This window comes from Choloepus didactylus, chromosome 19, assembly GCF_015220235.1.
Source record: "Choloepus didactylus isolate mChoDid1 chromosome 19, mChoDid1.pri, whole genome shotgun sequence".
Taxonomy (NCBI): Eukaryota; Metazoa; Chordata; class Mammalia; order Pilosa; family Megalonychidae; genus Choloepus; species Choloepus didactylus.
In genome coordinates, this window is record NC_051325.1 from 14,083,649 (window position 1) to 14,105,781 (window position 22,133).

Here is a 22,133-nt window from a genome sequence, read left to right on the forward strand (position 1 = left end):
TGGACACCGCAGAGCGGTCTGTCTTTGGGCATGCTTCATACAACACTCATGGAGGTGTCGAGCTGCTGAGATCAGCGAAGTCTGTAGGTTTTTGCGGCCAGGGGACCCGCGCCCCTCCCTGCCAGGCTCGGTCCCTTGGGGGGAGGGGCTGTCAGCTCCGGGAAGGAGAAGGGAGAACTGCAGTGGCAGCCCTTATCGGAAACTCATTCTACTGATCCAAACTCCAACCATAGATAGACTGAGACCAGACACCAGAGAATCTGAGAGCAGCCAGCCCAGCAGAGAGGAGACAGGCATAGAAAAAAAAAAAAACAACACGAAAAACTCCAAAATAAAAGCAGAGGATTTTTGGAGTTCTGGTGAACACAGAAAGGGGAAGGGCGGAGCTCAGGCTCTGAGGCGCATATGCAAATCCCGAAGAAAAGCTGATCTCTCTGCCCTGTGGACCTTTCCTTAATGGCCCTGGTTGCTTTGTCTATTATCATTTCAATAACCCATTAGATCTCTGAGGAGGGCCCTTTTTTTTTTTTGTTTTTTTTTAATCCTTTTTTCTTTTTCTAAAACAATTACTCTAAGAAGCCCAATACAGAAAGCTTCAAAGACTTGCAATTTGGGCAGGTCAAGTCAAGAGCAGAAATAAGAGAGCTCTGAGACAAAAGGCAATAATCCAGTGGCTGAGAAAATTCACTAAACACCACAACTTCCCAAGAAAAGGGGGGTGTCCGCTCACAGCCATCATCCTGGTGGACAGGAAACACTCCTGCCCATCGCCAGCCCCACAGCCCAGAGCTGCCCCAGACAACCCAGTGTGACGGAAGTGCTTCAAATAACAGGCACACACCACAAAACTGGGCGTGGACATTAGCCTTCCCTGCAACCTCAGCTGATTGTCCCAGAGTTGGGAAGGTGGAGCAGTGTGAATTAACAAAGCCCCACTCAGCCATCATTTGAGCAGACTGGGAGCCTCCCTACACAGCCCAGCAGCCCAGAACTGCCCTGGGGGGATGGCACTCACCTGTGACATAGCACAGTCATCCCTCAACAGAGGACCTGGGGTGCACGGCCTGGAAGAGGGGCCCACTTGCAAGTCTCAGGAGCCATACACCAATACCAAGGACTTGTGGGTCAGTGGCAGAGACAAACTGTGGCAGGAATGAACTGAAGGATTAGACTATTGCAGCAGCTTTAAAACTCTAGGATCACCAGGGAGATTTGATTGTTAGGGCCACCCCTCCTCCCCGACTGCCCAGAAACACGCCCCACATACAGGGCAGGCAACACCAACTACACACGCAAGCTTGGTACACCAATTGGGCCCCACAAGACTCACTCCCCCACTCACCAAAAAGGCTAAGCAGGGGAGAACTGGCTTGTGGAGAACAGCTGGCTCGTGGACACCACCTGCTGGTTAGTTAGAGAAAGTGTACTCCACGAAGCTGTAGATCTGATAAATTAGAGATAAGGACTTCAATTGGTCTACAAACCCTAAAAGAACCCTATCAAGTTCAGCAAATGCCACGAGGCCAAAAACAACAGAAAATTATAAAGCATATGAAAAAACCAGACGATATGGATAACCCAAGCCCAAGCACCCAAATCAAAAGACCAGAAGAGACACAGCACCTAGAGCAGCTACTCAAAGAACTAAAGATGAACAATGAGACCATAGTACGGGATATAAAGGAAATCAAGAAGACTCTAGAAGAGCATAAAGAAGACATTGCAAGACTAAATAAAAAAATGGATGATCTTATGGAAATTAAAGAAACTGCTGACCAAATTAAAAAGACTCTGGACACTCATAGTACAAGACTAGAGGAAGTTGAACAACGAATCAGTGACCTGGAAGATGACAGAATGGAAAATGAAAGCATAAAAGAAAGAATGGGGAAAAAAATTGAAAAAATCGAAATGGACCTCAGGGATATGATAGATAATATGAAACGTCCAAATATAAGACTCATTGGTGTCCCAGAAGGGGAAAAGAAGGTCTAGAAAGAGGTCTACAAAGAGTATTCAAAGAAATTGTTGGGGAAAACTTCCCAAATCTTCTAAACAACATAAATACACAAATCATAAATGCTCAGCGAACTCCAAATAGAATAAATCCAAATAAACCCACTCCGAGACATATACTGATCACACTGTCAAACACAGAAGAGAAGGAGCAAGTTCTGAAAGCAGCAAGAGAAAAGCAATTCACCACATACAAAGGAAACAGCATAAGACTAAGTAGTGACTACTCAGCAGCCACCATGGAGGCAAGAAGGCAGTGGCACGATATATTTAAAATTCTGAGTGAGAAAAATTTCCAGCCAAGAATACTTTATCCAGCAAAGCTCTCCTTCAAATTTGAGGGAGAGCTTAAATTTTTCACAGACAAACAAATGCTGAGAGAATTTGCTAACAAGAGACCTGCCCTACTGGAGATACTAAAGGGAGCCCTACAGACAGAGAAACAAAGACAGGACAGAGAGACTTGGAGAAAGGTTCAGTACTAAAGAGATTTGGTATGGGTACAATAAAGGATATTAATAGAGAGAGGGAAAAATATGGCAAACATAAACCAAAGGATAAGATGGCCGATTCAAGAAATGCCTTCATGGTTTTAACGTTGAATGTAAATGGATTAAACTCCCCAATTAAAAGATATAGATTCGCAGAATGGATCAAAAAAAATGAACCATCAATATGTTGCATACAAGAGACTCATCTTAGACACAGGAACACAAAGAAACTGAAAGTGAAAGGATGGAAAAAAATATTTCATGCAAGCTACAGCCAAAAGAAAGCAGGTGTAGTAATATTAATTTCAGATAAAATAGACTTCAAATGCAGGGATGTTTTGAGAGACAAAGAAGGCCACTACATACTAATAAAAGGGGCAATTCAGCAAGAAGAAATAACAATCGTAAATGTCTATGCACCCAATCAAGGTGCCACAAAATACATGAGAGAAACACTGGCAAAACTAAAGGAAGCAATTGATGTTTCCACAATAATTGTGGGAGACTTCAACACATTACTCTCTCCTATAGATAGATCAACCAGACAGAAGACCAATAAGGAAATTGAAAACCTAAACAATCTCATAAATGAATTAGATTTAACAGACATATACAGGACATTACATCCCAAATCACCAGGATACACATACTTTTCTAGTGCTCACGGAACTTTCTCCAGAATAGATCATATGCTGGGACATAAAACAAGCCTCAATAAATTTAAAAAGATTGAAATTATTCAAAGCACATTCTCTGACCACAATGGAATACAATTAGAAGTCAATAACCATCAGAGACTTAGAAAATTCACAAATACCTGGAGGTTAAACAACACACTCCTAAACAATCAGTGGGTTAAAGAAGAAATAGCAAGAGAAATTGCTAAATATATAGAGACGAATGAAAATGAGAACACAACATACCAAAATCTATGGGAAGCAGCAAAAGCAGTGCTAAGGGGGAAATTTATAGCACTAAACGCATATATTAAAAAGGAAGAAAGAGCCAAAATCAAAGAACTAATGGATCAACTCAAGAAGCTAGAAAATGAACAGCAAACCAATCCTAAACCAAGTACAAGAAAAGAAATAACAAGGATTAAAGCAGAAATAAATGACATAGAGAACAAAAAAACAATAGAGAGGATAAATATCACCAAAAGTTGGTTCTTTGAGAAGATCAACAAGATTGACAAGCCCCTAGCTAGACTGACAAAATCAAAAAGAGAGAAGACCCATATAAACAAAATAATGAATGAAAAAGGTGACATAACTGCAGATCCTGAAGAAATTAAAAAAATTATAAGAGGATATTATGAACAACTGTATGGCAACAAACTGGACAATGTAGAAGAAATGGACAATTTCCTGGAAACATATGAACAACCTAGACTGACCAGAGAAGAAATAGAAGACCTCAACCAACCCATCACAAGCAAAGAGATCCAATCAGTCATTAAAAATCTTCCCACAAATAAATGCCCAGGGCCAGATGGCTTCACAGGGGAATTCTACCAAACTTTCCAGAAAGAACTGACACCAATCTTACTCAAACTCTTTCAAAACATTGAAGAAAAGGGAACACTACCTAACTCATTTTATGAAGCTAACATCAATCTAATACCAAAACCAGGCAAAGATGCTACAAAAAAGGAAAACTACCAGCCAATCTCCCTAATGAATATAGATGCAAAAATCCTCAACAAAATACTTGCAAATCGAATCCAAAGACACATTAAAAAAATCATACACCATGACCAAGTGGGGTTCATTCCAGGCATGCAAGGATGGTTCAACATAAGAAAAACAATCAATGTATTACAACACATTAAAAACTCGAAAGGGAAAAATCAATTGATCATCTCAATAGATGCTGAAAAAGCATTTGACAAAATACAACATCCCTTTTTGATAAAAACACTTCAAAAGGTAGGAATTGAAGGAAACTTCCTCAACATGATAAAGAGCATCTATGAAAAACCCACAGCCAGCATAGTACTCAATGGTGAGAGACTGAAAGCCTTCCCTCTAAGATCAGGAACAAGACAAGGATGCCCGCTGTCACCACTGTTATTCAACATTGTGCTGGAAGTGCTAGCCAGGGCAATCCGGCAAGACAAAGAAATAAAAGGCATCCAAATTGGAAAAGAAGAAGTAAAACTGTCATTGTTTGCAGATGATATGATCTTATATCTAGAAAACCCTGAGAAATCGACGATACAGCTACTAGAGCTAATAAACAAATTTAGCAAAGTAGCGGGATACAGGATTAATGCACATAAGTCAGTAATGTTTCTATATGCTAGAAATGAACAAACTGAAGAGACACTCAAGAAAAAGATACCATTTTCAATAGCAACTAAAAAAATCAAGTACCTAGGAATAAACTTAACCAAAGATGTAAAAGACCTATACAAAGAAAACTACATAACTCTACTAAAAGAAATAAAAGGGGACCTTAAAAGATGGAAAAATATTCCATGTTCATGGATAGGAAGGGTAAATGTCATTAAGATGTCAATTCTACCCAAACTCATCTACAGATTCAATGCAATCCCAATCAAAATTCCAACAACCTACTTTGCAGACTTGGAAAAGCTAGTTATCAAATTTATTTGGAAAGGGAAGATGCCTCAAATTGCTAAAGACACTCTAAAAAAGAAAAACGAAGTGGGAGGACTTACACTCCCTGACTTTGAAGCTTATTATAAAGCCACAGTTGCCAAAACAGCATGGTACTGGCACAAAGATAGACATATAGATCAATGGAATCGAATTGAGAATTCAGAGATAGACCCTCAGATCTATGGCCGACTGATCTTTGATAAGGCCCCCAAAGTCACTGAACTGAGCCATAATGGTCTTTTCAACAAATGGGGCTGGGAGAGTTGGATATCCATATCCAAAAGAATGAAAGAGGACCCCTACCTCACACCCTACACAAAAATTAACTCAAAATGGACCAAAGATCTCAATATAAAAGAAAGTACCATAAAACTCCTAGAAGATAATGTAGGAAAACATCTTCAAGACCTTGTATTAGGCGGCCACTTCCTAGACTTTACACCCAAAGCACAAGCAACAAAAGAGAAAATAGATAAATGGGAACTCCTCAAGCTTAGAAGTTTCTGCACCTCAAAGTTTCTGCATCTCAAAGGAATTTCTCAAAAAGATGAGGCAGCCAACTCAATGGGAAAAAATTTTTGGAAACCATGTATCTGACAAAAAGACTGATATCTTGCATATACAAAGAAATCCTACAACTCAATGACAATAGTACAGGCAGCCCTATTATAAAATGGGCAAAAGATATGAAAAGACAGTTCTCTGAAGAGGAAATACAAATGGCCAAGAAACACATGAAAAAATGTTCAGCTTCACTAGCTATTAGAGAGATGCAAATTAAAACCACAATGAGATACCATCTAACACTGGTTAGAATGGCTGCCATTAAACAAACAGGAAACTACAAATGCTGGACGGGATGTGGAGAAATTGGAACTCTTATTCACTGTTGGTGGGACTGTATAATGGTTCAGCCACTCTGGAAGTCAGTCTGGCAGTTCCTTAGAAAACTAGATATAGAGCTACCATTCGATCCAGCGATTGCACTTCTCGGTATATACCCGGAAGATCGGAAAGCAGTGACACGAACAGATATCTGCACGCCAATGTTCATAGCAGCATTATTCACAATTGCCAAGAGATGGAAACAACCCAAATGTCCTTCAACAGATGAGTGGATAAATAAAATGTGGTATATACACACGATGGAATACTACGCGGCAGTAAGAAGGAACGATCTCGTGAAACATATGACAACATGGATGAACCTTGAAGATATAATGCTGAGCGAAATAAGCCGGGCACAAAAAGAGAAATATTATATGCTACCACTAATGTGAACTTTGAAAAATGTAAAACAAATGGTTTATAATGTAGAATGTAGGGGAACTAGCAGTAGAGAGCAATTAAGGAAGGGGGAACAATAATCCAAGAAGAACAGATAAGCTATTTAACGTTCTGGGGATGCCCAGAAATGACTATGGTCTGTTAAATTCTGATGGATATAGTAGGAACAAGTTCACAGAAATGTTGCTATATTATGTAACTTTCTTGGGGTAAAGTAGGAACATGTTGGAAGTTAAGCAGTTATCTTAGGTTAGTTGTCTTTTTCTTACTCCCTTGTTATGGTCTCTTTGAAATGTTCTTTTATTGTATGTTTGTTTTCTTTTTAACTTTTTTTTCATGCAGTTGATTTAAACAAAAAGGGAAAGTTAAAAAAAAAAAAAAAAAGAAAAAGAAAAACAAGGAAAAAAAAAAAGATGTAGTGCCCCCTTGAGGAGCCTGTGGAGAGTGCAGGGGTATTCGCCTAACCCATCTCCATGGTTGCTAACATGACCACAGACATAGGGGACTGGTGGTTTGATGGGTTGAGCCCTCTACCATAGGTTTTACCCTTGGGAAGACGGTTGCTGCAAAGGAGAGGCTAGGCCTCCCTATGGTTGTGCCTAAGAGCCTCCTCCCGAATGCCTCTTTGTTGCTCAGATGTGGCCCTCTCTCTCTGGCTAAGCCAACTTGAAAGGTGAAATCACTGCCCTCCCCCCTACATGGGATCAGACACCCAGGGGAGTGAATCTCCCTGGCAACATAGAATATGACTCCCGGGGAAGAATGTAGACCCGGCATTGTGGGACGGAGAACATCTTCTTGACCAAAAGGGGGATGTGAAAGGAAATGAAATAAGCTTCAGTGGCAGAGAGATTCCAAAAGGAGCCAAGAGGTCACTCTGGTGGGCACTCTTACGCACACTTTAGACAACCCTTTTTAGGTTCTAAAGAATTGGGGTAGCTGGTGGTGGATACCTGAAACTATCAAACTACAACCCAGAACCCATGAATCTCGAAGACAGTTGTATAAAAATGTAGCTTATGAGGGGTGACAATGGGATTGGGAAAGCCATAAGGACCACACTCCACTTTGTCTAGTTTAGGGATGGATGAGTAGAAAAATAGGGGAAGGAAACAAACAGACAAAGGTACCCAGTGTTCTTTTTTACTTCAATTGCTCTTTTTCACTCTAATTATTATTCTTGTTATTTTTGTGTGTGTGCTAATGAAGGTGTCAGGGATTGATTTAGGTGATGAATGTACAACTATGTAATGGTACTGCAAACAATCGAAAGTACGATTTGTTTTGTATGACTGTGTGGTATGTGAATATATCTCAATAAAATGATGATTAAAAAAAAAAAAAACAGAGTCAGTGATTAGAAGTTTCAGATTCCAAGTGAGAATCTGGGCAGAGCCAATACAGAGGTCAGGAATAAAGAAATCTCTGCAAAGACTGGCAGACTCCAAAAGGATTGTATTTTTTTACTGAAAAGAGACACTCTAAGCAAATGATCAAAGTTAGACAGAACATCATCAGTAATGGGACAGAATGACATCATGTAACACCAGGTAGGATGCAATGAGAACCCAGGGCCCCTCCCTTCTGTGAAGTTCCTGCTGAATATACATAATACAAACCTCATCAGGAGGAAACACCACACAAACCCTAACTGAAGTACGTTCTACAAAATTACAGGCTTACAGTAGACAAAAGCGTCAAGGTCACGAAAGTCAAGGAAAGACTGAGTTGCTGTTATTCTGAACTGGCTCCATTTGCTATGGAGGACACTATTGGGGAAAATAGTGAAACTTGTATGGGGTCTGAAGCTGCGATTTAGATAGTCATAATGCATTCATGTTAATTTCCTGACTTTGATGGATGTTGGGGGTTGTATAGGAGAATGTACCTGCTCATGAAGGAAACATACACTAAAACATATTGGTAGCTTACTTTCATTGGTTCAGGAAGAAAAAAAGGTTCCTGCAATTTTTCTGTAAATTTAAGATTCTTTCCACATTTAAAAAAATAGCAAGAAAAAATAAAAGCATTTCCCTAGTGCCACTTCTGTGACTATATCGCTTTGTCATTTTTATGCATTACCTCCCAGTAATCATGGCACATGTTTCTTAGGCAGTTTTCCTCATACTTCAATTCATTGGGCATTTTTTTTTTCATGTAACACTGTATCATAACCATTTCCCCTCATTATTTGTAATCTTCTTTATAAAGACTGCTGCGTATCTGTCTAGTGAATGAAAGGGGAATGTTCTTGTGAGAGATTTTAGTATTTTTAAATTTGTTTCCCTGCTTGTTCATTTTTAGTATTATGATAAAGATTGATGAATATTCTTGCATATATTCCTTTTTACAGATTTTAGATTATTTCCTCAGATTTGCTGTAGCTGAGGTCAAAGTATATGAACATTTTAAATAAGTTTTGGTAACCATTTCTAAATTGAATTCCAGAGTGCTCTATTAGTGAACCTTCATTGGTATGACACTCCTTGACTAGAACTAAGTATTTTAATTATAATACATATTGACATTTAGTAGGCCAAAAGGGGCAGAAAAAGATCTTGGGTTTTAATATGCATTTCAGTTTTAGGGAAGCTGAATATTTTTGCACACTTATTATGAATATTTTCTTGGGGTAGTTTTGTGATTGCTCAATTTTCTCTTTTCCCAAAAATATTTCATGTAGATTTGAATCAGCACTCAATAAGAGAAGATATTATCTACTGGGAGTGGGATATTATCTCTATCCACAACTCCATGTTAATAATTTTTGAGTCTTCATACATTAGATGCTTTTCTAGAAATATCTAATTTTCTAAATTTGACTCAAAAGAAATGCTAATAATCTTGGAAGGAAAATGGAAAAGTTGCCAGTGATGAACCTGATGTCAGAGCCAGCTTCCAAGGTAAGTCTCCCAGGTTTTCCACTGAACAAACCTATATATTCCCAGAAGTCTGAAAAAACCCAAATGATACTCAGCGGGAAGAGGGCTTACAACCCAGTAGGAAAATTAATGGCTTCTTACTGGACTTCAGAATTTGTTTGTTGTCATGTACAAACACTGGTTTTTAGTAATTGCTTCCTTGAATTAAATTTGGGCCATGATATTTTAAGAGTCATCAAAAACCAGGTGTAGATAGAATTCGCAGTGACCCCAGTGCAACGAGTGAAGCCCACTGACAGCCAATTTAATCAAGGGGGAATTCAAAGTATTTGCCACAAGCAATTGATTTTCAAGAGAAAAGTCAGCAGGATCAAACAGCCAACTGGGATGAAAATCCCTTGAATCACCCCTATCACTGTGTTTTCTAGCAACTGACTCCCGACTCCATATAGCGTAATAGCCAAATTACTATAATTATCCCGCAACACAAGTGGCATATCAACATTATTTTAAACATGGATTTTTTGCATAATCTTTCATCATTATCATTCAGCCTCCCATTTGGAAATGGAAAACAACAACAAACTGTGATCTACCCCCCAAAGAAAAAAGGTCACCAGAGAGAACAAATAAAAGGGCTATTTACATGTGAATATACTGAGAGAGATGTGTTTTACAGTCAAATACACTCTTGAAATTCATTAAATGCCTTCTCCCCTGCTTCATAAATATGGGCAAAAGAGACATCACCTACTGAGAAAATAATCCCAGAATATAATGATCATAACGAATATAAATAAAGCCATTTTTCCTGGAAAGACCTTACGGCCCTATATAAAAGTGTGCTCCTGTTTTCACCATCATGAAAAGGATCTGAATCGTGGAGAACATGGCCTGAGTTGTACCAAGGCAACTTGATTCCTCATGAGACTGTTCTCTGCAAAAAATAATAAGTTCTTAGCTGGTTACCATCATTTGTTGTTGCTGTGGTTTTCAGGCATTTGAAAAGGCTGAGAAACTTTGTATTTGAATTAAGATGGAAAATAAGCAACAGGTTTTGTTAAATAATTAAAAACCAGAATGGCATTTGGGTCAGTGTCCCTGACAACAGCTTTGGGTTTCAGTCTGTATTGTACTCTTCCTGGTACGTTACCAGTCTAAGAAACCCACCCTAGAAACCCCTCCGAGAGTTTACATTGTACACCATGGGAGAAAATGATTTAGCTTGCGTACAGGTCTAGTATGATTTTCTTACTTTATCAAAATCTCTAGCAAAGCATTAGAAATCACATCGTTAATTCTGGAAAACCAAAGTTCGCAAGAGTAGCCAAAGCTTTGAAAGAATGCAATCTTTTTAACCTTTATGGATACAGATACTTATAAAGACATACATCCAGTGGTTAAAAAAAAAAAAAAAAATACAATTGTAACAAATATAAGTTAGGCTTTGTATGAACATTAAGTAAAGTAGATTCTGCTGCCACTATCTGCATTCTTGCCATAACCTTGCAGCCTTGGCCACAAGGTACCAAAGAATCACACAGGACCCCAGAGAGAGCAAAGGAAGGAGCAGGAGGGGGAGTGAAGATGCTCAAAACCCAAATCACAATTTTTTAAAAAGTGGCAAATTTGGTGGCTCTTGTCACCAAGTGGGTAACAACTCTTTGTTACCACTGAGGGAGTGGATGGGAAGAGGCCCATCTTGTTGAAAAGTGGAGAGAGTTCCCAGCCAAGTCTGAGGAAAGAGTTTGGGTTTACCTCCTGGGAAGGGGGTGATCGGGATACTGAGGCTGTTAGAGCAGAGGTTCTCTCTTTGGGGGTTCTAAGACCCTCACTACAAGTGCTGAGAAGTAAGAAGCTCAGTCATGAAAACTAGGGGACAGGGCCATGTGGGTGCTACTTACATCCTGCCAGGAGAAGGAACGGGGCTACTGGGAGGGCATAAATACCCAAACATTCTCCACCTTGGCAGGGCACACAAGGCCACCTCACCCGGGGGCCGGAGGAAGGAAGGGGATACCATAGAGCCCTAGTGGACCACGAGTTAAATAACTACAGAACTTACTGGGTGTTAAAATGAGTGTCCTGAGATATAGAATGCAAATATTTTGGCAGAAATACTGCTGTGTTTCATTGATGAGCATTTCATTCCTATTTGGAATCCACATTAAAAGAATAATAAAAGTAAAATGTTTCATTCCTATTTGGAGTTCAAGTTCAAAGGGAATCCAGAACTATGAAATGGAACTTTAGGGCCCTCCCCTCTACATGGGATCTGACACCCAGGGGTGTAAACCCCCCTGGCAATGTGGAATATTACTCCCAGGGAGGAATCTAGACCCAGCATCGTGGGATGGACAACATCTTGACCAAAGGGGGGATGTGAAAGGAAATGAAATAAGTTTCAGTGGCTGAGAGACTCCAAAAGGAGCCGAGATGTCACTCTGGTGGGCACTCTTAGGCACAATATAGATAACCCTTTTTAAGTTCTAATGACCTGGAATAGCTAGCAGTAAATACCTGAAACTATCAAATTGCAACCCAGGACACTAGAATCTTGAAGATGATTGTATAACAATGTAGCCTATGAGGGGTGACAGTGTGATTGGGAAAGCTACGTGGATCACACTCCCCTTTGTCCAGTGTATGGATGGATGAGTAGAAAAATGGGGGCAAAAAAAAAAGGGGCACCCAGTGTTCTTTTTTACTTTAATTGTTCTTTTTCTCTTTAATTTTTATTCTTATTACTTTTGTGTGTGTGGTAATGAAAAGGTTCAAACATTGATTTTGGCGATGGACACACAACTGCATGACGGTACCGTGAACAATCGATTGTACGCTTTGTATGACTGCATGGTATGTGAACATATCTCAATAGAATTGAATTATTTAAAAAAATGGAACTTTAGGAAGAGAAGCTAAAAGATCAGAGACTATTTCATGTATAATAAATAGGACTTGATTTAGCAATTGTTTCTAAACAATTACATTTAGCAATGAAAATTAGTATATATAAGACATAAAGAAACATTTCCTGACAGCAAGAGTGATTTATATGGGGATGTCATGAAAATTCTATTTTGAGGGGCTTTTTAAACGTAAAATAAGCCACACTTCTCCTGGCTGGTTTGGTTCCATGGGGCCACACCAGTTATTCTTTTGAAAGCCCTACAATTCTGTTATATAAAATTAAATTTATGCCTGCCAAAGAGCACACAAAATTCTACCTAGATTTGTAGGGCGGGCCCCAGGTGAGTAACGAGATTTACAAATCAGAACCTCACCAGGGTCTTTTTAAAACAGAGACTCATGCTGCCCAGATCACACTGGCCTACATGAGGAACAAAGGTTTTGTTTTTCACTTGTTATTTTTATATTAACTACGAAACGTGGTGATGCCAATACAGCTGTGGAAAAGCAGGCTGTGCCCTATTTTGCCTTCTGCATCATCAAGAAAATTGCCAGCTCAATTTGGATTCCAAAATCTTTGTTGTGATGGGTACAGTTAAAAAAAAGACACAGTTTGATTTGCAAACACTGGGCAGGGCCAGTGATGGGGCCAATGGAGGTAAAAAATATATTGTTTTGAACCACTTTATTGTCACTGAGGGAGAATATTCTACAAACTGCCCAACATATAGACCATCCTGATTTGTATGCATTAAGTTCTCATTTAGCACAGCCTCCCACACAGAGTGCCCTTCTTTAGTATCTGTGATTGCTTCTTTACAAATTCTTCCAATATTTAGGGAACTTGTTACTTCTAAACTAGGTTCCCCATTAGATAAAAGATTGAACAAAGCTTTACTAGCTTTTCCTTATACTGGGCCAAAAGCTGCATCCTTAGAACTTGTTCATATTGGCCTGGTTTTGTCCCCTCCACAACAAAGATTCTCTCTTCCTTCTTCTATATGAGAGGCCTTCAGATATTGGTGGTCCCATTCTCCTACTTAGTTACCTGCCCAGCCAGCCAGGTGCCCATACATGGATTCATTCAACGAATGCTCCTACCACCTACGATTAAGCTCCTACCACCTACGATTAAGCTCCTACCACCAGCTAAGGGCAGGCCAGAGATATGTGATTTCTTCATTCTTCCTACCAGGACCCACCTTTCCATGCTCTCACCATCCATCCTGGTGACTATTCTTGGACAAACTCCAATATTTCGATGTCTTTCAAACTGATACACTCTAACCCAGCCCCAGTTCTTCAGGATTTTATTAAATAATGCATAGAGAAGAAAGGACAATTAATTTTTTGCCTGGGTTGGGCATAATTGCTCCCTTACACCATGGAAGGGTTTTAGCTTTTGTAGCAGCTGGTTTCATGACCACTTCCTATTGATTTAGTGGCCAAACAAATCCTCCACATACTTTTCTATATATTCCCATTCTGAATTACTTCAGTTGGTTTTTGAATCTCAATACACACAAATTTAGCTGTCTTAAATTCTGAGTTGACTGAGATTAGAATCAGAAGTGACTCGATTTGTCCTGACTTCGGTTGCTTATGTTTTCTGCTCTCAGCCAAAATGGGGGCTCATGAATTGTAGGAAACAAAGAAAGGTAAAACTTTGCCCACCTGAGTTAGAGTCTCGGAATTTAAAATCTCCTACACCATTATCAAGATTTAGTACATAAAAACCAAAACTTGCAAGTGTGTGTAAACAGTTTATAGGCAAAATAAGTAGTTACAGGAACACACACAAATTATTCAAGTAAACTGCAAATTTAGATTCAGTGGAAACTTCTGCTATGCCTGAGATGATAAAGAGGTGAATAACAGCAGGCTCGTCACAATGTAAGTAGCTATAGAAAGGGGGCCGCTGTTAGCATACAGAAGCAAGACCAGCTTAAGAACATTGAGTCTTGACATGATTCTGTTTGGAAGGGTTGGAGTTAGAATGAATTTGGAAGATTTCACAACTGCTGAGAAAAGACCAGAACTTGAGTCAGTTTATTTGAAAGGCGATTTGAAGAAGAGTGACAGGGAAGGGAAGACAGATAACAATGTGTGCTGTCACCTGGGTTACCACTGTGGGAAACTGGAGCTTAATCCCCTGGGGGAAATCTGGGAAACAATATAAAACACACGTTTCAGAGTTAGCCCCAACTGACGGGTGAGGAGACTGGGGTGTGGAACACCCTGATTCCTCTCAGTTACATACAAATAAACCCCACAGCTGGTGGGGAAAGAACACACCAGCAGTGTTTCCGTCTGGGTTCCCTAAGAAGTAGACTTTGACTCTAGGATGCTGTACAAGTAGTTGATTTGGGAGGTGATCCAGAAAGCACCAGGAGGGGAGTGGGGAAGTGAGACAGGGAAGGAAGGGCTGCTCCCAGCATGTTAATTTCCTGGGACTTCTGGTCTGCCTCTTGCACAAGTTAGAGTGGTATTCCATGGTTATGAAGAAGTCCTCAGACACAGACGTGAAGATTCCAGGAGATGGAAGTTGTCCAGGACACACACACACACGCACAATAAAGTCTGAGGTCCCTGATAACCCACGAAAGAGACAACCCGTTAAATAACTTGCCAAAGTGAAAAAACTGACCACGGATGTACCATAGAGCAGCTACCACTGGAGTTTTCAGTCAAGGTCATGAAGGATAAAAAGCCACCTGGTCAAGAGTGTCACACAAAGCGGAGAGGTCTGGCTGCAGATTCTGGATCAGTCCCTGCTGAGCTTTAAGCCCTAGATGAGCATAGCAGCTGTAAAAGAGAGATACCACCGCCTGTCCTAGCTCTCCTACATCAAGTTATGAGGGTAAAATGAAGATAATGTATATGAAAATCCTTTGAAAAGTAAAAAGCGGTAAACAAAATGCAAGATAGAAGGCACAATGATGTGTGCTCATTTTAAACAAAAATTTTAGTGCATATTTTAGTGAAATTACATTTCCTTTAACTTGAGACTTTCATCAGAAAAGAGTAATAGTAGATCACAGCACATTTAGAATTTTCTCCCAAGCCGCCTTCTTTGTTGTGGTTGATAGGAAGATGGCAGCAAAATGTGTTGATGACTCTTTTCCTAGATATAATGAGATGTTGATTATTTGTGAAGCCATTCCTCAGTTATTTAGAAGTCTGTAAAATTTGTCCCTTGGGTGAAAATTTCATCAAGAATCATCTTTGATTCAGTGAACATGAAGCAGATTTTAAAAAATAAACAAGGGACAGAATTTAACAGGAAAAGTTTTCCTATTTCCTTTACTTACTATCTTGCAAGTAACTGATTTTAAGTAAAAATATTAAAGGAGGTAGAAAGAAGTAAGACTTCCTTTACATTCACATCCCTTGCGACTCAACTTTAACTGGACAGAGAAATGCTGGATTATGCATGTTTTTAAGTCCTGGGGTTCAATTTAAATTTTGAATTTCCTTACCCCTACAAAGTCTCCATGACAGGAATTACCCTTCCATACAATGTATGGAATATTAGTAGCATCAGAGCCATGCAGTAACATAATGGTAGGGACTATATCTTCTCAACTTTTTTAAAAACTTTTTTTTTTTAGCATTATAAGATGTATATAACAAAACTTTCCATTTTAACCATTTTTAAGTGTACAGTCCAGTGACATTAATTACCTTTATACTGTTGTCCTACCATCACTATCATCCATTAACAAAAATTTTTCATCACTCAAAACAGACACGCTTTACCTGTTACACAATAACTCCCAATTTATTCCTCCCCCCAGTCCCTGGTAACTTGGAGTCTACTTTCTGTCTCTATAAATTTGCTTATTCTAGATACTTTATATAAGTGGGATCATACAATATTTGTCCTTTTGTGTCTGGTTTATTTTACTTAGCATAATGGTTTCAAGGTTCATCCATGTTGCAGCATGTATCAATACTTCATTCCTTATCATGGCTGATTAACATTCAATTTATGGATATATCATATTTTGTTTATCCATTTATCTGTTGATGGACACTTGGGTTGATTCCAACTTTTGGCTATTGTGAATAATGCTGCCATGAACATTGGTGAAGAAGTATCTGTTTGAGTCCCTGCTTTCAATTCTTTTGGGTATATACGTAAGAGCAGAATTGCCAGGTCATATGGTAATTCTATGTTTAACTTTTTGAGGAACTGCCAAACTATTTTCTCCAACACCTGCACCATTTCACATTCCCACCCACAATGCACAAGAGTTCCAATTTCTCCACATCCTTACCAACACTTGCTATTTTCTCTTGTGTTTTGTTTTTTTAAATAATAGCCATCCTAGTATGTGTGAAGTGATATCTCATTGTTATTTTGATGTGAATCTTCTAATGGCTAATGATGTTCAGCATCTTCTCATGTGCTTATTGGCCATATGTATATCGTCCTTGGAGAAACATTTATTCAATTCCTTCACACATTTTCAAATTGGGTTGTTTGTCTTTTTGTTGCTTGGTTATAGGAATTCTTTATATATTCTAGATATTAAACCTTTATCACATATATGACTTCCAACTATTTTCTCCCATTCTATAGGTTGTCTTTTCAGTTACTTGTTAATGTCCTTTGATGCACAAAAGTTCTTAATTTTGATTACATCCAGTTTATCTACTATTTTCTTTTGTTAGCTTATGTTTTAAGTGTTATATCTAATAATCCATTGCTAATTACAAGTGCCTAAAGATTTTCCCGTTTTATGTTTTTAGCTCTTATATTTAGGTCATTGAATCCATTTTGAGTTGGTTTTTGTATATAGCATGTTCAACTTGTTTTTAATTTCAAGAACCACACATATGTAGAAAACACTTAAAAATTTTAAGGATTTACTCTGTGCCTGGCATACATGCTATCACTTAATCCTCCCAACCACTCTTTGGAGTAGAAGCTATTTTTATCTCCATTTATACCTGAGAAAATTGAGCCATAAAAAAGGCACCACATTGTGAACGTAATTAACAGCACTGCACTTTATATTTGAATGTGGTTAAAAGGGGAAATTTTAGGTTATGTTCTTATGTTTCTAGAATAAAAATTTAAAAAACATACCAACATGAAACTGTACAACACAAATACTGATCCCTAATGTAAACTATGGACTATAAATAGTACAATTATAATAATGGTCTTTCATCAATTATAACAAATGTACCACACTATCACAGGGTGCTAATAATAGAGTAGTATATGGGAACTCTGTATTTTATGCATGATTTTTCTATAAAATTACAACTTCTCATATAAAATAAATAAATAATTTTAAAAGTCACTTACTGTATTTAAGCTTTTGTATATGTGCATGAGTAAAATCCTGAAGTACAAGCAATTATTTCACCATAATTTATGTCTACTCTAACAATGAAAATTCTGAAAGCAGACATTCTGAATCTACAAAATCTTAAACTGCAAGGCTACTAGGTCTATACCTGTGCATTTCTGACTATCTGTGCTCACAGATATGTACACAAGAATATGATTAACGTTAGGAGCTACTCCTTAAAAAGGATTAGACAAAGATCTTTAAAATGTTCCATCTAGTTCCATCACTTAGATAAAAGGGCAGTTATGGATAAAGCATGGATTTCGTTTACGGATATATTCCTGAGATAGCCACTGTACCTTCACTTCCTTGATCACTTAGCTCTCTTGATGGTTCCGGAACATCTTCAGGATGTGGGCTGCAGAGTCCGTGGAAAGGGCCCAGGTCGAAGCACTTGTGCAGGAGTTCCATGTTCACTCTCGAGCACACACTCATGAACCCAACGGCTATGCCTTCCACCTGAAACATCCAAATATCCATTACTCTCTCAGACCTCAAGTTCATTTTCATCATGAAAATGGCCCACAGCATGAGGTCAGTTGGTGGTTTGGCAGTCATCTGAGATATTTAAGGGAGGAAGAAGTGTCTTCTTTCAGGAGCTCAGCATCCAGCACAATGCATGGTCCATACAACATGCTCAAAAAATGTCCAATGAGAGAATAATCACAGTGGCTAATCCTAGAGGGAAGTGGCCAAAGAGTTCTTGAAGACAAACTACTAGAACTTAACACTTGCCCTCTTGCCCAGATAATCCCTCTGCATACCCTGGCATTCCTCTACTCTCCTCTGCCATGTACAGTTCTCAGTAAGACCAACCACCATTCCATCGTCTATCAGATTGATCCCTGATTCAGAGACAATTAGTGGTCACTCTCCCCTTATCAGGTAGAAACCCTTCAGTTTTCCCGAATTCACTTATTTATTTGGTTGGATGGTCTTATGGTGAGAAGTGAGGAAAGGAGGTTGTGGGAATGCTCAATAGAAGAAAACTCAAGAACTCTACAAACTCATACCAAAGGGAATGCCATGTTCCATGTTTCAGTGACTATTTCGTTTGAGACAACTAGAGAAATCTTCAAAACATGGGGGGGAGGGTGGGAAGCCATCACAATATATTGTCCTCATATGCAGTTTTCAAAGCTTCGTCCAGCATCACTGATGTCATGAAGGCTTCATCTTACAGCAACAAGGGCCCAAAGCTTGGGTGTGACACATGTTAGGGATTAGAATGTATAAAAATGTTGTTTCCCAGAGGACACTGTATGGTTTACATGGGCTTCAGGCTCAGTGCCCAAATCTGGAAGCAGTCAGGCTACAAGGGGTCACCAAGCAGGTCTGATGTGCAAATGTAAGCTTTGCTGGCATCCTAGCGGATACCTGGTTCTGACCTTCTTGCAATGGTCCCCATGTTTGTGGCCTTTTATGAGGAACATATAGGAGGGAAGATGAGTAACAGGCTCATCTGGACCCATTCTGGGTACTGAAATATTATAAATTAACAACAGGTTTTAATTCTATCATATTCCACATTGAGAGATGACTATGATTGAACGCTTTCAATCATTCTGTATTTCACTCTTCTCTATAAGCGGAGCATTTAAAATTGAGAGAGAGAGAGAGAGAATATGCGAAGTCCTTTAAATTTCAGATAGATAATTCGTGTTGATTATTCAGTGGGTTTTGAGCAAATTCTGGTTGAAAGATTTGATTCTAACAGCTCTTATTAGAAACTGGGTCTATCCTTCATGTGTTCAGATTTTATTTCTTAAGACTACTTCCACTCAGGTAGTAGAAGAACTCAACAATCATAGGCATTCCCTATTCCCAAGAATACAGAATCTTTCCACAAACAGCCAGGCAGAGAAAAGAATCAAGCAGCAATAATGCACAGTATTTTAAATGACCTAGAAAGAAATAAGGCATTTAACTATTTATTCTAAAATATGTCCTCAAAAAACCGCTTATTCACAAACATGTCTTGGAAAAATAAATGTGAGACTCCCTTTATTTCCTCCCTAACACTGAAATGCAAAAAGAATTTTTAAAAATTAGTTTTTCCATGCATATTCTTTTCTTTACAGCTCCCCAAAATGATACTTGCAGTAAAAGGCTGGATTTACACAGCTGTTTTATAAAGCCATTGACACTTTAATAAAAATCCAAAACAAACATTTTAATTTTTTTCCCAAATCATAAGCGATTGTTTGTCTTGTTTGCACTCATGAACAAAGGGTGCAGAGCCGCAGTTGTCTGGCTTCTCTGTAATTTTAGGCCCAAGACTCAGCAGACGCTGATTAACCAATCCATCTACCATATGTGCAGAAAGAGACGGCCAGCCTCACTCTCGGCAGGGAAAATTGGCATCCATCTTGGTTCACATGGAGATGTCCTTCTAATCTACAGCCGTGCTGGTGCAACGAAACTTCGATGGCCTGAAATACCTTTTGCTGGCTTCACGGCAGGCTGCATGTGCATGATAAGAATATATTATTTATAAGACCGCTGTTAGTAATGAGCTATTACACTAATGGCTCGTTGTGTTTGGAATTTGATTTCAAATGGCATGGATCACACATTCTGATGAAAATGAGAAAAACATGTTTTGTCATTAGGAACAAAGATTTAATGTTCTCCAATTCTGCAACCTGTTATATTCCCATCATTCATCCCGGGTTGTAACGATTCACAGAAGTTCACGACTATAGACCACGAGAGAGCAAACATGTACCGGGGAAGTGTCTGCGTTTTCTTTGAGTTTCTTTCAAATAACCGTTCTGACTTAAGGAACTCTGTCCTTAACATGAAACTTGCAGGTGGATTTAAATGCATCTTTGTGCGTGTGTGTGTGTGTGTGTGTGTGTGTGTGTGTGTGTGTGTTTTCTGGAAAAACAAATGGATTTAAAGGACTTGTTTTTTTACTTGTACAATTAAAAGGCATTTAGGGCTGGCTGTTACCTATCTTTCAGGCAACAGAGGTACTTTCCACTGAAAAGTTCTTTAATCATCCCATGCTTTAGAGCAAACCTGGAAGTTTTATTGTTCTTGTTTTCCTTGTGAGGGTCTACATGATAACACGTGAGGTTTAGATTACTAGAAAACCACATATGCCGTGGCCTTGTCTTCACAAACAGGTCTGTTCATAGACACGCAGGCACTGTATAGTTTAAGCTTTGATCCCCAAAGCCTGGCAGCCACCTATCCTTTGGTGAGGGGAGGACTGATACCCCAGGGCTTCTGCCCTCATTATGACCACTGTCGGCTTTGACCCTGCTGAACTGATGCCAAGGGGACTGTGAACCTGGCAGGCCCTCCCTTGCTTGCAGGTCAGTGATGCCTGCTCAGACCACTGCTGCCCACGCCCTGGGTAAGGCCAAAGCAGACGCTCTGCCCATCTGTCTCCAGGAACCGCCCTTGGCCTCCAACCACCCCTCCTCTGAAATCTCAGTCTGAAGTAAACACCAGATGTCAAGGTAAGCCAGGATAAAGTGATGGCAAGGAACTTGCAGCAAAGCAATGACTCAGTCAAGCCATAGAAAGCCGTCAGTTTTAAATCCTTTTACCAGTCAAGGGTTTCCCACATGGCTCTGGCATAGCTCTCAGGCATTCTACACCCAGGGCTCACAACTGCCATGGGCTGGTTTGGAAGACAAAGACTTGACCACCTTATTGGGGGTTGCCAAAAAGCAGTGGTGTGACAGTAAAAGTTTAATCAGCATTCGGGGGCAGGGGGGAGCCGATTTGCTGCAATTGTTGACATCTATGATATAAATACTCTCACCATGGCCAATTTAGAGCTACCCATATGATGTCAATGAGCAGGTTGTTGAGAAGAGAAGTGAATTTAGTAACTGTTATATAGTACTTCCACTATACAGATACCACAGACATAAATAACCTCATGAACAGAGATAATAGTAAAATGCCTGAGTACCTAACTATTGGCTCTCATGAGTCAGAGTGAAATGGCTCCAGCACACAGCTGCCTAAAAGGGTCAGCCCAAGGAAGTCCCTGTGGTCAGGACAAGTGTCCGAGGAGAAGGTGGGATCTTGAACTTGTAGAGGCTGAGGCTTGGTTTGGATTAGAGAGCCACACTCCCAGATCCTACACTGGTCTGATCTCTGTTCACACGTCCTTCTTCTGCCCTTCCATCTTAAGATCCAGGTCTACAGTCTCCTCTCCACCGAACAAGAAGCAAATTGCTCATTCTCACAAAACCTCCAATGTCTGAGGCATTGGGCTGGATTTCTTGGCTTCTTTAGAAGCACAAAAGGATCCTCACAGTATTGGGACTACAGTTATCAGCCTGCAGAAAGAGTGCAGCAAAGGGCCAGAACATGGGGCAAGAGGTCACTGAAGCCGCCTTCGTAAACACTGAAATTAAATGATTTTGGTTGAAACTAGCACCTCGATACCAACAAGTTAAAAGCCAAACACAAAGACCTGATTAAACTCCATGGGCAGTTTCATCACTGAAAGTCCTTACTGGGTCTGTATGAATCATTTCATTTCTGAGTAGTTTTTGACTCATTGTGTAAAGACGCAATTTTTCAAAATGG

General features: G+C 39.4%; 1 protein-coding gene across 7 annotated transcripts in view; it reads right to left on the reverse strand.

Annotated features, from left to right (window-relative positions):
• Nucleotides 1–22,133, reverse strand: part of CFAP61 (cilia and flagella associated protein 61) — a 302,443-nt gene that overhangs the window by 239,469 nt on the left and 40,841 nt on the right. For all 7 annotated transcript variants that reach the window (XM_037812259.1, XM_037812260.1, XM_037812258.1 and 4 more), the window contains one exon: nucleotides 17,876–18,035. In XM_037812259.1, the coding sequence (XP_037668187.1) occupies nucleotides 17,876–18,035 (160 nt within the window). The remainder of the gene's footprint in view (nucleotides 1–17,875; nucleotides 18,036–22,133) is intronic.